General features: G+C 33.2%; 1 protein-coding gene across 2 annotated transcripts in view; it reads right to left on the bottom strand.

Annotated features, from left to right (window-relative positions):
- Positions 1-17,853, bottom strand: part of LOC136975643 (constitutive coactivator of PPAR-gamma-like protein 1 homolog) — a 166,405-nt gene that overhangs the window by 3,312 nt on the left and 145,240 nt on the right. For both annotated transcript variants that reach the window (XM_067270729.1, XM_067270730.1), the window contains exon 16: positions 339-445. In XM_067270729.1, the coding sequence (XP_067126830.1) occupies positions 339-445 (107 nt within the window). The remainder of the gene's footprint in view (positions 1-338; positions 446-17,853) is intronic.

Here is a 17,853-nt window from a genome sequence, read left to right as displayed (position 1 = left end):
AGCATTATGATATATATCTTTTAATATTTAGATACTTAAACTATCTGGCAATTAATTCTCAGGGGGATTAAAATAATCCCCCGGAGAAAGCGTTTTGCCGCGTAATAAAATAAAACTTAAAAAATGTCTCACCCTATATTATTTCCACGGTAATACCACATTTCTTTTCCGATGCAAAACAAATTTAAACGTTTTAAATAAATGAATAAAAATCAGCCGAGATTATTATAATTTCTAATATTTGTCTAACCTAAAATTATTCGTCTTCCTTTTTCCCCACAAATCTCTTAAAATTCTTAGTAGTATTAAGTAATTAAAATAAATAAATAACTATTAACCTGTCCGAATTACATCCGGTCTTGATAAACCCATCGATATCCGCATTACTATCCTGAAGTTTATCCTTTGTTAATTTGTTCTTCTTGTTCTGTTTCTTCTTTGTCAACTATAAGAAATAACACGTATCACAAAATCCGTAATCCTATTCCCAAACAAACAACAATTGTCGTAACTATTATTCCGGCAACTTCGAAACATTTGCATTCTATTGACATCAGAAGCTTTGAAAATAGTTATCTCCCAACCATACACTTACATAGATAGAATTTCATAAATAACAAAATCAATTCATTAAATAAGTACACATTACAAACAAACAAATAAATAAATAACATAGGAAATTGATATTGTATATCTGTACATTCATGTAAAAGGTTTACAAAAGTAATAAAAGTGATTAAAAGTACATAAAATAAATAAATATCAAATTACACAAAAATATGGGAATAATGCAAAATATACGAGTATAATCATAATCAGTGGTTGCTGCATTGTTTTGTACGGTTATCCGTATATACAAAACAATTTGTACGGTTTGTATTGATTGCCATGCTAAGGAAATCGATATGGATTTTTGTTATTGGTGTAGTTTCCTTCAAGAATTTCCCAAATATTTCAAATGCATCATGAGCCCTTAACTTATGGATATTGAATTCACATTTTAAAATCTTGGCCTCAGGCCATCAAGGAGATAGTCCCTGTTCAGTTTGCATAAGTACTTTTTAATCACTGTTGTTACGTTTGTAATCCTTTTACGTAAATGTACAGTTATGCAATATCTATTTTATATGTTACTAGCAGATGAGGCCGGCGTTGCTCAGACGAAAAATAACAGCAGCAAAGATTATTAGATTATTTCGTACTTCTAACCCTTCTACTATATTATAGTATTTGATAAGTACAAAGATTATCTTACGTAACATCGCGATTATCGCAGAATTACGTCCCCCTCGGAACAGGGGGGACGTAATTTTTGTACCCGATGAAAACGAGTAAGATCGGCTTTATAACTATAAAGATTATCGTACATAAGGATTTATCACACCTAGTGACAATCTAACACATTTTAAAAATTCTTTAAAATTGTGTACAGTAGAGGAATAAAGAATTTTTAAAATGTGTTAGATTGTCACTAGGTGTGATAAACCCTTATGTACGATAATCTTTATAGTTATAAAGCCGATCTTACTCGTTTCCATCGGGTACAAGAATTACGTCCCCTGTTCCGAGGCTAATTAGAGAATTTTTAGACAGGTCTAAAAATATGGTCGATTTCCCGCAAAAACGCATTTAAAATAGTAGAATAGAAGCCGAATCTTTAGGATAATTCCTAATACTTTCTCCTCCCCTCACGGGGGAATTTCGAAAAATCCTTTCTACGGCTGCGTTTACTTTTGAGCTAATAGTGCTACTTCTGAACACCGGAAGTGACGTTATTAGCATGTGTATTCGTGCTTACATGTCGAGTTCGAAAGTAAACGCGAACGCTAACAAAAAATATGGAGGTTTCCTGCAAATAATATTGTCAAAGCTGTTATTTTAAATTTTGCGTTACAGATAGAACTACTTGATTCTGAATCAGACGAGGATGATCTTATTGTAGATATAATTGCAGAAGAAATGAAAAAAGAAAAAAAAAGTAAGGTGAAATAAAAAAGATAGAAATTTTTATTGAAGAGACTGTACCTTTTTATAATCCAACCGATTTTGAACAGCATCTTAGACTTACAAGAGAATCTTTTAAAAGTCTCCTTTATACGAACTTATGTAGTTTTGGATTATTATTAATGCTGTTCATTTCTTTACGATTTATTTAATGCTCTGAACATAACATTTCTGAAGATTCCAAACGCGTATAAGGTAAACTTCATTTTTAATCATAAACAATGAGTCAAACTTAATTTTTTTCACATCTGTTTATGAAAAAAGTCATCTAAAGCTATTGGACCTTACACAATAAAAAAAGATCACTGTAAACATTTTATACAACAAATAATTGAAATTTGCCACTAAAAATACTTTCTGCCAAAAATAATTCCATTTTCGTTACATCGCACAGAAAGTAATTTTTTCATGGGAGCAGCCATATTGAATGAGCGCAAAGCTCGACAACGAACTAGCTAGCTCTCCGAGCTTACCAATTTCGCTAAACATGACATCACATAGCTCTAAAGCAGTGATTCTCAAAGTGGGAGTCGCGAAAAATTGATGCCAGATCAATTTTTTTTCAACTATTTTATAAGTTTACTATGGATTCATGTTTCGAAACAATAAAAATAAAAAATATATAAAATAATTTTTACTTAAATAAATTGCACATATAAATAATAAAAACAATATAAATATTTTAATACGAGCCTAATATTCATAAATTTGTGCGCTATTGGGGAATCCCCCGAGTTCCACTCTCAGCCTAAACTATGATAGAACAACATTGTCATTTGGAACGGTTTTCGCTAGCAGCATTGCGTCTGTAGGCAAGTCGAGTTAGAAATACAGTAAGTCCTCTACTTACGAACTTAATCCGTTCGTAGCGGTCGCTCGCAAGTCGAAAAGTTCGTAACTCGAAAAGACGATGTTTGGCGCAAAAACTCAAATACAACGTTGTTTTTACAATTATGTAATGTTTAAGCTACTTGAATAATGTTGAATTAAGATTGTTAAAGGAAAGTATAAATTCAAATCAATCACGTGTACAGTACATTATTAAAATTACTCATTTAAAACAACTACAAATGTACTGTACATATGTATGTACTGTACTGTACTGTAAATGTTTTAATGTAAAACTTCAAAAATAAACTTGACTATACATAAAACATAACCAAATGCACTTTAACCCGTCATCTGTCGGCTTTGTTCGTAACTTCGAAAGTTCATAAGTCGAATGTTCGTAAGTAGAGGACTGCCTATACAGTAGAGCGTCGTATCCGAAAACCGATCAACCGAAAGCTTTTCAGTCGGCAAATTTAAATTCCCGCTAGTGCTGTGGCGCTGCAATATTTGGCTATGTCTTGGGCTACTCCAATATTATTTTAGTCGGTATGCGTTTTTAGCTGGCAGCACTGGAGCGACCATGAGAGGGTACTTAACCCCCTCCATCCGGGATGTTTTCCTACTCATAGTCATTCTTCGGGGGTCCTTTGAAATTTTTAAGTGCAAAAGGGGGGTCGTGGACCAAAAAGTTTGAGAAACACTGCTCTAAAGTATACGCCAATGAACCTGTATACAGGCTGAGCATGCTGACGGTAAAATTAGCTCAGAAGTAACCGCACCCTTAGTGTTTTAGTGTACAGTATAGTACGTTCTCATGACGTACCCTGTGTTTCAAACTTTCAACTTTCAACTCCTAACCGTTTGGCATCTGCGCTTATAATCGAGATGGGTTGTGATAATAAGATTATTTTTTATTTGTTTTATAATGTGTACTTACTTAATCAATTGATTTGTTATTTATAAAATTCTATTTACGTAAGTGTATGGTTGAGAGATATCTATTTTCAAAGCTTCTGACGTCAGTAGAATGAGAATGTTGTTCCAAACTTTTATTTCATTACAGAGGTTTGATTTGATTAATATTGAAACCCGATTCACGCCTCTAAATGTGGCGAAAGATGCTTGTTTATTAAAGTTTTGCTGCTGGAAAAAATGTGGATAATGTGATTTATTATACTTTATTCTTCATTTAAAAATTTTAGATCTGTTATAATAAAATTACCATCAATTTATTTATACAGGGTGATTCTAAATACAGTACACTCTTAAGTACCTATGCATGTTTATGTCTCAATAAAAATTCACATCTGGAATATAAATATTAGCACTAAAATAGAAATCTGCATTGTTAACTCTTGTTATTTAAAATGATATATTGATCATTTAACCTAATTTTACTGGTCACAGAAGACCCACTCCTCCATCTGGCATCCCAGCCTGGGCGAATAGTCGCCGCTGTGCTATTTTTCAATAAAAATGCTACTAATTCTTATTTGGGGCTACTTGCTACTTTTCAGGATACTTCTGTCATTTTATAGGCTACTTCATGCTACTTTTTGGTAAATGAAATATAAAATCTTTTTAATAGCTGTAAAAGTAACTAAATTATGTCAGGAGAGCTAATGTAGTGGGGTTCTACTGCTATTATTTTACCTTCTTCACTGCGCGTGATAAAATGAATGAGATGAGGTTATAACATAACTGAGTTTATTGTCTTCCTCGCGTATATTGTGCATGCAGCTAACAAAAAACTTGTTGCTATCGCACTTGCCAATTGGACTTTGGAGTCATTCTAGCTAGTGACCGTGCAAACCACACATCGTTGCCTGTTTTATAAAGGTCAAAATGGGAAAGGTAACGTTTGCCACACTAAAAGTAACTAGAAACCGGCCATAATAAATACTGTTTAGTTACTTAAGATTAAAGCTAGCCGAATCGAATTGTAAATTAATTAAGTCGATATCCTTGATTAAGTCGGTAAATTAATTAAGTCTTGAATTTCATGTTTAAAACATGTATTGAACAGCAGTCTACGAGCCTAGGTAAGCTTAATTGCAGTTTTCTTATGTTAGACTGTCAGTTATATGTTGTGGGCTTGTGAGTGAAGAGATTTTTAATTTTATATATATATATATATTGAATATGAGTAAGTGGCCAAAACAGCATCCAAAAAAGTTTCAAATAGCATGGCTACAGGAGTCTAAATTTTCCAAATGGATTAAAGAGGTAATAGAAAACAATATTAAGGTCTTGTGTAAAGTATGTAATGTAAAATTAGGAGCTCATGCTAGTGATTTAAATAAACATGCTTCATTCTCCAAACATGTGAAAAATAGTAAATTAATAGATTTACATTCAAAAAGTGATCTAAAGAAATGTTTTTCACATAAAAACAAAATAAATAAATTTGAATTAAAGTTAGCAGCATTTGTAGCTTGTCATACAAGTGTATCTAGTGTTGATCATTTAGGTGAGCTGATTAAATAAGAAACGCGATCCTTGTCAAAAGCAATTGATTTGCAGTTACATAGAATAAAATGCACGACTCTTATTAAGAGTGTCATAGCTCCTGCTATATTTGCAGACCAAGTTGAAGAAATAATTAATAATTGACTGTCAAGCAGCCTAAAAAGGAAGGTCCAGTCGTCAAAGGTTTGTATCCTGGAACACGTGAAGTTAATAAATGGTGGTTACCAAAGATTTTATTTGGACAGACTGTGTCTTCAATCGATTTACAAAAAAATTACCATCTGATGAAATTATACAATTAGAAATAATAGCAAATTTTCCCTTATTATAGATGAATCTACAGATATTGCTTGTGCAAAACATTTTATGTCTTTGTATTAGATACTATAGCAAAAGAAAACAAAGTTGTTTCAGATTTTCTTGGATTAATTCCTGTAACAACAACAACAGCTGAAGCACTTCATGATATTGTAAAAAAGATTTTTTAGTGATATAGGTATTGACATTAAAAATTGTTTTGCTCTCGCAACAGATGGATCTTTGTGAAGTTAATAAATCTTTATACACTTTGATGAAATAAAATAATCCAGACCTTATTCTTAAATGTATTTGTCATTCATTGCATTTAGCTTGTTCACACACATCTGAAGAGTTGCCTTCTAATATTAACTATTAATGAGAGAAACCTATTACTGGTTTAGTAGATCAGCTCTTTGAAATGAGAAAAACATGGAAATATATAGATTTATCATTTTCAGTGGCTCCTGCCATCATGTATATCATTATCAGAGACACGTTGGCAAGCTAGAAGTAGATGTGTAGGAAGGATTCTCAATCAGTGGGATGCTTTAAAATTACATTTTCAGATGGTTTCATCTAGTTCTGATAGGTATTATGCCAGGGAATTATGTAAAATGTACACTGATGAAACCAATAGACTTTATTTAACCTTTTTGAGGCCTATCTTAAGTGAATTTGAAAAAAATTAATTTGTTCTTTCAAAGAGAAATGCAGATCATTTCAGAATACTTCATGAATTATGCAGCTTTACATTATCAATGCTAAGAGTTTTGTTTCCTGAATTTGTTAAACTTGACATAGATTTAAATGATTCTCATTATCTGTCAAATGAAAAGATTGATTTTGGCTATGAATTTTCAAACCATTTGGTAAATAAAGTAACATCAAATGAAATTTATTATGAACAAGCATCTATAGTTAAAGAAAGATGTTTAAACTTTTTAAAAAGAGCCTGTAAAGAAATTCTTACTCGCATACCTAAAAACATTGAATTACTTAAAATATTAGGGTTTTATCTCCTAGTATTTGCTTAAGTCCTACTCGTCCTCCATTTTCAGATCTCCCCCTAGCTCTGGCTGATCAATCCAAAATTGAAGAAATAGTCAATGGTAACATCTACTGACAGTAGACTGGACAAGTATTTTTCCAGGTAATGTTCCAACTGATACATCAGAGTTTCGGTGCAAAGTCTCAACTATTAAAAATGCTGTAGGAGATCCTACATTTTCTGAAATATCAAAGTTTGCATTGTGTTTATGTTCCTTGCCAATTAGCAATGTGACAGTTGAAAGAGTTTTCTCTATGGTGACTTCAGTCAAAACCAAATTGAGAAACAGAATGAGCTTGAATATTCTAGCATCAATTTTGAGGATAAAATGTTTCTTCAAAAATGAAAATGTATGCTGCTTTCACTTTAATCCAGCCAATACCATGCTAAATTTTGACTCAAAAATTTATGAAAAAGAAGCGAGTGAAATAGAAGATGATATTTTAAATGCATTAAACTTTTAATTTTTAAAGGTAAGTACACTTTTCTTATAAAATTTGAGTAATTTTGTTTTCTTTTAAGTTATTACTGCATAAGGCTACTTTTCACTTTAACAGGCTACGTTTTTAGATTGACTGGATTACTTTCTTTGAAAACATCTGGCATCTCTGATTCCCAGGTTTCATGTAGCCAATAATTATAGTATAGTGAGTGATCAATTAACGAATAATTTTGTGAAAGATTTTTATGTTCGAACAATGAACACCTCACAGAACAAACACGAGAAGAAGCAACCTAAATAATGAATAACAATTGGTCTTCCCTTGTCTTCAGGCAACAATTTCAAACTTTTCTGAGCACAGGAGACGTCAACATTGACGCTCAACCCAGTATATACTGATCGAATAGTATTCCTCTGAACTTTGAAACTCTCCCTTGTAATTCCAGCCTTTTATATTTCTGACAGAAACAATTCTTTTATAGTATTCGTGAAACTGTCGGGCAGGCACTCGTTAAGTTTTTTGTCAGTTTTTATTTTCGAAAAGTGAGAGTATAATAGCAAAGGTAGAGAGTGGGCAGAAGATGTCTGATATTGCTGGGCAGTATGGCTTGAACACAGTTCAATCTTATCTAAGAAAGATACAGTATAATCAAGAAGACTTGAGCAGCTAAAGGAGAAAATTACATGAGAAATAAAGAACATTGAAGATCTCATAATGGAACCTAAAACTGATCTGACAACAGAAGAATGCCAAGAATTCTTGAATGAAGAACACCAAGAAACTTGGTGAGATATGTTTGTTTCAGAAAAAAGGATTAATGCCGATATCTGCTATTAAACATCTTTTAAAGAAGTGGAAAGATGTCAGAACACAATCTTAGAATGGCATCCAAACCAGGTTGAGGTTAATAGGCTCAGGGATCTCTACAATGACAATGCTATTAATTAATTCTGAAAAATCCTGAAGAAGAGAGAAAAGCAATCAACATTAAACAGATTCTTTAACCCCACAAATGGAAAAAACATGACTAATACAAATGCAAGACTGTGTATATAATTTATGTATTTTTATTATTGCATATAAATAAACATAATAAGATATTTTTGACAAGACTCCAGCTTAGAGGTATGAAGGAGTATATGTCAGGAGTTGAATTTTGGCACAGAGTATTAAGTGTCCAAATCATGTGCGCATAACAAAAATCAGACTTGTAAATACTCAGGGGACAGAGAACCGAGTCAAAATAAAATACAAATTGGCAACACTCTCTACAAACAGGCAGTAGTGCAAGATTTGTGCATGTGTTACTCATTGGGAAGTTGGAAATGAGAATGTTGCTAAATCAAATTTTGACAAATGAATCTTTGAAAAAACTCATTTACCTGTCCCGTGTTATTTCCAAGGTTGCCACGTGCTGACCTTGATGGGTTGACCCGAGATATCTTGTTTTAGCATTGGAATGTTTTTGAAAGTAGATAACGCTAGTTGTTAACAATAGACAGGATTTTTTTCAAAAACAGAAAATTTTTGTTAGGCATCAATAAAAATTCAACCTGGGGTGACATGCAAAAGAGAGAAATTTTGAAATTGGATAGGTTAATTTCACCAAAAATGCATCGTGGATGACCTCGTGGTCATGGCTGAGGCCGGCAAAGTTTGAACAATTGCACTTAAAACCAGCAATGCCAAAGAAGATTGGAGAATGAGAACGAGACCTGCCTTGAGCGTCAAAGTGATCCCGCTCAGTAGTGAGTCTCTGAGACACAGTCTTGTTCCAAATATGGCTTTGCTGTTTTACTTGTTTATTTTTGGGGGTCTCCAGAATGAATTAATCAAATTCCCATAAAAACCTATGGTAAATCGATAATTGGTTAAGGAACAATTCAGATAGCAAACAAAGTCTTAGAACAGATTATGTTTGTTAACTGATCATCCACTGTACAGTAGAGCATTGATTATCTGAATACTGATCAACCAAAACATCGGTTAACCGAAAGCGTTTCAGTCGGCAAATGCAATATTTGGCTACGTCTTGGGCTATTCCAATATTATTTTTGTTGGTGTGTGTGTTTTAGCTGGCAGCACTGGTGTGTCCGTGGTACTTAAGGATGCGTCAGTATTTGAACAAGGCTTTTTTTCCATCACGAATGGTGTTTTTCTGAGAACTGTGTGTCGTGCTGAATTGGAATGAAATATAGTTTTTTTGTTTTTATATTTTTAAATATATTTATTTTGTTTGTGTAAAATAATTCTTAATGATACAATAGCCACGATTTTATTTTTTTTAAATTTTTGTTAGGCTTAACCGTGATGAAAATTCAATGCAAAGCAACACGCAACAAAGAAAAATTTCAACATGGGATAGGTTAATATATTTTTTCGTACATGATCGGTTATCCAAACAACCCTAGACCCGGATTTTTTCAGATAATTGATGCTATACTGTATAGGAGTTCAAATTGTAAGTAATATAAAAAGAGAAATTAATGCAATAGAAATTGTAATGCTGTAGATGGTTGCTCAAACTGGAAGAGTATGAAATCATCATCATCATCATACAAGAACCTGGATATAGCTCTTCTTCAGTGGTTTCATCAATTACAGGAATTAAAAAGGCAAAGTCAATGCTTCATAACTAGGTTTAAACAGCAGTATGCTATCAGACAGTTAATTGTGGAAGAAAAATGTCTCAGTGCAAACATGGAAACATTTGACGTTTTTTTGCATCAATTTCCAAAAATATGTGCAGCAACAAAGCCTGGTTCACAAACAAATTTATAATGCAGACAAATCACATTTGATGTGGAAGTGTCTATCAAAGAAGACAATCATATCTGAAAAAGGAAAGTCTGTTCCTGGGAATAAATCCTCAAATCAGTGGGTGACCATTACATGCTATGAAAAATCATAAATTAAAAAAATTATTTTAATTGGAAAATCTAAGAAACGTCATTCCTGTAAAAAGTACTGAACTACTACTACTACTACTACTACTAAAACTGAAGACTTGCCTATTGACATTTTACTAAAATATATGGGATAACAAGGATTAAATATTGTGACATTACTGCTGCACAGTAAACATATTTCCTAAAATTTTTTGCATATACAGTTGATTCCATTTAATTGGAGCAGCTGCTTTATTGGGCCAAATCTCAAAAACAGAAACCAAACTAAATTAATACCTAATTTAAATGCTTAATTGGGACAGAACATAAAAGGAATTTAGCAATTTTTGATATATTTTAAAGATCTTTTGAAAATATGTCGACACTATGTACCCTAATATCATGTAGGCCCAACAGTTGGCAGAGACAAAGCAATTTTGTTTTTAGCTCGGGTAGTTCAGTTTTTCTGGAGGGAGTCAACATAGTGGGACATATCACACCAGGATCCAATCTGAGGCAGACTGAATGCAAGCTACTAACCCTACTTTGGATTGGATGGGATAATCCTCTTAAAAGCAAAGGAAAAAAGATCCCCGGACAATTTTTCAAGGTCTCTCAACCAAGTTGGAAGATAGCTAGAGTTCCCTTGGAAGATATTGTGTGCATGATTACATCTAGACTCGGACAGCAGCCATCCAATCATTGAGACCAGCATCCGGAGCTGTCTGATTCAATGAACGCTCCTCCCCGAAGTGGCCCATCTCCAAGTAAAGGAAACTGTGCTCAAAGGAAGACCTTTTAAGGTGACTTTTGGACAAACTCTTTACTTTCTCCCTTTTTAGTTAGAATGTGTTCTAAATAAAAAGAGAGAAAGGAAAAATCATTTGATCTGTTCCTGACTGAATGATCAACCCTTGTGTACATCACTACTATTATTTGGCAACACTAGCATGATGTAAATCAGTTATCTATCATTGTGAGTCTGGTAAATTTATAGTACAAATATTTTCTGTATTTTGTCTAATAGTTTATTAAAATAGGTACCTAATTATTATTTTCAACTACTTATTTATTTACCTACGTATTACATATTTTATTTTAGAATTTATTATTAGTTTGTTTAATTGGGGCAGCCACTTAATTGGACCAAAATGGATTAGTCCCAATGTAACCCAATTAAGTATTGACCGTATTTAGAATCACCATACATATTTAAATCTAAAGATGGGCTGTATAATATCTGAATAATGTTTTAGCCAATATAAAGTGTGTTGACTTTACAAAAATACAAGCAAATTATAATGTAATTATAAAAATAAATTTTATAGATTACATTTTATCAATTCTTAAGTTACAATAAAAGTATACATATTAAACAGTTTTATTTGTCTGAAACCTATTTTGCATATTTGTTACGTCACCATTAAGGTAATACAAACCAAGGAACAAAAGTCCTGCAACAACTGATTCTTTTTTGAGCCTAATGAGGCTCATTAACTTTAGATTTTTTTAATATGACAACAATCAAATTTACATTAAAATTATTAATAAGAAAAGGAAGAGACATTCTTTTTCTTTTAAAAGACCACAAATTTTATTATGAAAGTATTTATTTTTACAGTGCAATACAAAAAAGTAAAAAATATATCATGGATAAAACTCCTATGACATGTGAAAACTGAGAGAAAAGTCCCAAAGACTTTGATTAAATTCATAAAATAATTTTATAACAATGTGATGCTTTATATAGAAATAATCATTTTTTTTGTATTAGCAGAAGTAATTTGCATATTGGACTTATTAGAATTTAACAGCTAAAAGCTGCAGTAGAAAACATTTAGGTGACTGCTGGGCATTACAAGACATGAGTGACTCAAACTCTATTTTAACATAGGGCTGTACATATCCCTTCGACATTTTGCCTAGTTTTGGACCTCAACTGCTTCAATTAAAATGTGTTTTTATACTCAGGCAAAAGAAATTACTTCTATATGCAAAGTTGCCAAAGTACTTTTAATTCACACCACAGCCACAAGTAGCTTCTCTGACATTATTGCATCATGCCTCATTTTTTTAACTTTACTGGTGATGACAGTGACAGCAGAACAAAGTTTCTCAAAACTAAAATTAATCAAAACTTATTTAAGAAGCAGCATGTCATAACACCATCTTAGCTCTTTGGCTACTATATCAATTGAAAAAATGATAGCTTGTCAACTTGATCTGAAGAAAGTGATTGATTGGTTTGCAAACAAAAAAGCAAGAAAACAACAATTTTGAAGTTTTTAAAATGTATTATTGTATATTTATTATGAAACTAAACTTGCATACATTTTGTCAATACAGTTTATATAATAAGTAGTAAATATTATTAGGTACGCCATACTTAAGGAATTATATTTTGTTTTATTATTATATTTGTATTTATTCAATTGAATATCTTATTAGTGAAATGCCTGGTATCTCAAATAAATTGTTATTAAGTAAAATTTTAAATTGAAATAATTAGCTACATGTTTTTAAACTAAATGTTTAAAACAAATTTTGTGAGTTCTCTACAGAGGAACAAGGGGGTGCACCAATTTAACTTGCTCCAGGGTGCTGAATATGTAGCTATATCATTGCATAACATAGTGATGTTAATAGGTTCAGTAAATGGCTTTATATGTATTATTTACCTACCATAGCCTGAGGCACATGTGAGCTGAAGTGCATTTGTTAATAGCAGTTGTTCTGCATCTCCACTACTACGAGATTGCACTGCTATTTGTAGGCATTTAGGAACAGTGATGAAAGAAAGATGACAGCACCCTTACTACCAATAGTATCGTGGTGGAGTGATCTATGATTTTAAAATATGTGGTTTTAGACACATAAGAAGGGTCTCAATTGGTGTTCCAGGCAGAAATCTTTGCTGTCCTTATGGCTGTACAGTATTGCAACAATGCGTATAAGGAGAAACTCATCATCAGCACAGATAGAGCCGCTACTGTGCAGATTCTATAGGATAAGGATACCACTCACTCTATTGCTAGGGACATCCTTTCTGCCACCTCCCTATCTTCTAACACCTTCCATATCAAATGGATCAGATGTCCTCAGAGCACTTTGGGCAACAAGAGGACCCACATTGCTACAGAGATTTGTGAGGGTGTCTTTGCCTAACGTCAGCTTCCCTCCTCCAGTATTAAGCGGTTGCTATAAAACAGCATGGTTGAATGCTGGCAAAATGACTGGAATTCCTTGCTAGAGACTAATATTACTAGGCAACTCCTCCCAAATGTCAGCAATTGTCTGAAATGGAAGTGGATTCATCCAGATCACTATCTTACTCAATTCCTAAGTGAGCACAAGCATTTCAACACCTGCTTACACAGATTTCATAATAGTAACATGGACTCTTATCCTGTCTGCGGTATTCATGATGGAGTGTACCACCACCTCATTTACTGTCTATGCTTGAGGACACCTGTCATCACTTTACCAGCTGATTGTTGATAGTGGGGCCGATTGGTATTACAAGTTGGAACTTTTAGTGTCTGAAAGAAACAACTTTCATTTTCTTCAAGAACTGATCAGAGTCTACTTTGCTAGAACTAGTATCACCTAAATGTATTGTGTTTGTACCACCGTCAATGCATCAATGTTTTGGTTGTTGCAGCATCTTCCTTGTCTTGTAAATATGTGATCTTGTTTATTATTTTGCTTTTTTTAATTTTTTTTTTGTGTCTATTTTTATATTTTATTACTTTTTATATATGTTATCTGCTTTTATGGATCCTCAATGTATATCTTGTACAGCATTCCTGACTGTGCCTAGTTGTGTTGGGCTCTAATAAAGATTATTTGGCTGTCTGTAAAATTTAACCATATCCACTATAACAGATAGTTCATCTGCAATTACCCTAATTAGCAGTGCAAGGTTGCATCCAATTGCAACTGATATCTGCAAAATTATATTCAAACCAAATAACACATATTATATATCTTGGATATGCGTACACATTGATACTCTTGGTAACGAATGGGCAGATACTTTGGCCAAGATTGCAGCACCGGATTACAACATCCTGATCCCTCACAATAAATTCACTAAGTCTACTAGCAGATCTATTTTTTGGATGATCGGCAAGACACATAGAACAATGTTAACAACATAACTCAACAATTTATCCCCAACATCAAATGGTTTCATTCATTTAAATGATTTACCTCTGATTACCTCTGATAAGTCTGGATCCCATGCAAACTTATGTTTTCTATCAAAACAAGTTAGGTAAAGAGTTGGCTGCCCAGGATAGTTGACACAAAATGTAGTCACTTGTTTTGTAGCATTGTCTGCCTTTCTGCTGTTAGCATTTTTCCATACATCTGCATAGAACCTTGGTAATGGCAACACACTTTCTATGTGGAACCTTCTCTTTTCTGCAGGGTCTGAATTCTATGCTCACCATTGCTAGGAGGAGTCAATAGAGTAATCTTAAGTGTCCCCTAGTAGTTTTTTGCGACCATTTTGCAGAAATTTATCACTGTTAAGTGTCTGTCCTAGATTATGGTACTGGGAATGGATACAATGAGCATTGACCATGGCAGTGCCCAATAAATAAGCCACCATTAACTTTTTGCACCACTTGATGCCTCTTTAGATTGAGGTGTAGTAGGATGCCATTTGATTTTTGTATCAAATGGCATCCTACTAGTCCTTTTTTGACAAAACTGTAGCCAACAACACATTGTGGTTTCAGCACATGCTCTTGGGTTTTCTTGGACTTCTTCCCAATGTCAACAAATACACTAGTGTGTGTTTCCACAGTTGAAATCATAAGAGCAAGTCTTTTGTCAACCCATTTTATTACCTGGATTCCTTGATTATCTTCTAGCCCACAAACTTCACCTTTTTTTTTTCAGTTGTTGTTTTACCAAATCTTTTGGTGCAACTTGCCTATTTTTTCTATGGGTCAAAACAGTCTTGTATATTTGGCCACCAATTCTCAAGCTAAATCTGTGCTCATGTAGAAGTTGCAGTGTAAAAAGATCTACCCACATTCCAGACCACTACAAATTTCCATCAAGACCGTGCGTCTGTGTGAAATTCCAAAATTGAACATCTGTTTACCTATGTAGATCTGGCTAGAATAAGTGTACCTATTAGGTGTACACAACTTATAAACTTTGACCCCATTGTGATTTTCCAGGAATGTACTGGTGAAATAGCAAGTGACTGTACCAAGGAATCATTGTTTTGTCAATGACAATCTGTGCCTCTGGAGTAATAGTATTCTTGAATTTTCAGATAATTTGGTTAGTATCTCTCTAACTTTGTACAGGTGGTCATTATGATCAAATGAACTATTATCAGAAAAATAAAATTGTAGCAAGAGTTCAAATCAATCTCGAGGCATGATCAGTTTTATAAGGTGATTTTCATACAAGGAATCTTTGAATCAATAAAATCTGACATTTGGCAAGAGAAACAGATCCAGATAAATCATGATAGCCAAGAACTTCAACAGTTCTTAATTGGTTAAAAAGCACCATTTTTTCATATGAGATTTTGATGTCAATGTCTTGCCTACTAAATACTGATCAGCATATCTGCAGCTCCTGAATTCATCACTTTTCAAAACACTCACATACTGACTGATTTGGTTTTCTGACAAAATGTTTTGTCAGCAGGACATTCTAATTCTATTAAATAATACATATTATGATAAAAATCATTTACCAAACATAAAAAAAATTCGCCAAAATCATATTCAGATCAAAATAAACAACAGGTTAGTTATTTTGATACACAGTATATAATGTTGAAAAAAAGTAGCAAACTCTTCACGAACCACATGCATCAAATGTTCTAGAATATGATCATTATAGAATCAATGTATTGCACCAATATCACCACCATATGTTCAGGTCACAAGACACAGATGACTTGTATCATTGTGGCCATCAGCCATATTATAGTTTATATATATTTCATAATTCCTTTATTTCATTTCTATTTTTCTATTTCCTTTCTATTGTCTTTGAGAACTATCTATATCGACTGTTATCACTTGAGGGGGAGGATTACCCCTTCTCAGAACCAAGGGTGAAACAAAGGCATAGGGTATTAGGGCTTCTCCGAATTTGATGAAATAAACAAAGGAGAGAAGAGCCGGAGGCAAAAAGAAAAACATGAGGTGGACACTTTTTGGCTAGACCTTGAAAGGAACAGACGTACAAGGCAGTGATCCAGACTCGGAAGAAAGAGAATGGAGAGAGGTTGCAGGTAGAAGAAAAAGGACTGTCAAGGCCAGAGAATAAGAGATACGAAGGACTAGAGAACACTGAGAGAATCAGAGAACTTCTAGAACAAACTGCCGAATCAGTAAAGAAGAATAACAGGTCACAATTATGAGAGGGTAAACTCCTGAGGATATCAATCAATTAATGTAGACCCGAATATTTTCTATCTGTTTCTCTACACTTTCTATACTTTCCTAAGTCTATCTGTTTCCCTGTTATATTAGTTGTAAGGTAGTCATAAGATTAGGTTTTAAGTCGGGTATCAAGGTTTTGTGTTATGCGCGTGTATATTATACTTGTATGAGAATAAGAGGCAATCCCCCTTTTCGTGTGTGGTTACTAGGGTGAAAATCTGTCAAGTTGGGATCTCTGTAACAAAAAGGACCATGTTCTGAGAGTATTAAAGGAATATTTAATAGTACACTTATTTGTTTTTGTGTTCCTATTTGTAACGTTTATTTGTTTTATTCACAGACTTACAAATCTCTCGATATGAACAACCACACCACCTCAGAATCCACCTTTATTACAATAGGGCTGAATAAGTTACCCATGTCTTATATTAATAATATAATGTTTTTGACTCTATCTGATGATATAATATTGGTAAAGTGAATATAATGCATGCAGGTCTATTAGTTACTAAAATAATTGCTGTGCCCCATGAAAAAACTAAGAAATCTCAGAAGAGCCTTAGCTAAATCCCTCTGTACAAGTCATAGGTGTATCATAACACTGCAAACATGTTAAATTCATTTAAATATAGCTATGGCTTCTAATTGTAAATCAATTGGAAAAAGATGTGAAAAGTTAATTATTTGAAAGCTTTGAGAAGGTGTTTGCAACCCTAAAATAAGCTAGCTAATTGTCAGAAATCTACTAAAAAAATAATCATTAAAAAATACAAAGAAATTGAAAAAACAGATGTGCAACCAAGTTCAAGAAGTCCATGTACAGTACTAGAAGGACAGAATATAAAGTTCTCAGAAGTTTTATAAAAAGTTATAGGAAAAAATTTGTTAACTAAAATGTTAACTAACAAGTGGAATAAAATAACTAAAAAACTATTTCTAAAAAAACAACAAAGTGGAGACTAAACAAAAATGGGCTATGAATTTAAGCAAGCAAGAAAAAAACCACTGCTTCCAAATGCAACAAAACAAAAGATAATAAAGTGATGTAGAAAATATAAAGATTGGTATGCTCAGAAAGCTAGAACTTCTGTAGATACGTTTTAAAACATCTTTCACTCTTTTTTTTAGCAAATTCCAGGATGCCAGAAGATAGAGGAAGAATATATAGACAAACTCCACAATAAGACTGTAAGATTTATGAGTGCACCCCTAGCTAAACATCTGTGATTAGGGAATGCCACAATGCAATCACCTGATATACTGAGGCTATTTGGCTATGCAAAAATCCATAAACCAGGCAAACAAATATGGCCCATTGTGGATAAATCGAGATCCCCAACTCTAGCCGTTGAAAAGGGTTTGCATGAGCACCTAAGAGACCATATAAAAGAATATGACTACACCATTTTAAACACTCTTGAACTCATCGTTAAATTGGAAGATATTGC

The sequence above is a fragment of the Centruroides vittatus genome, unplaced genomic scaffold (assembly GCF_030686945.1).
Source record: "Centruroides vittatus isolate TY-2023 unplaced genomic scaffold, ASM3068694v2 contig_377, whole genome shotgun sequence".
In the NCBI taxonomy this organism is placed as follows: domain Eukaryota; kingdom Metazoa; phylum Arthropoda; class Arachnida; order Scorpiones; family Buthidae; genus Centruroides; species Centruroides vittatus.
The sequence above is the reverse complement of the archived record's forward strand: the minus strand, read 5'-3'. Positions and strand labels throughout refer to the sequence as shown.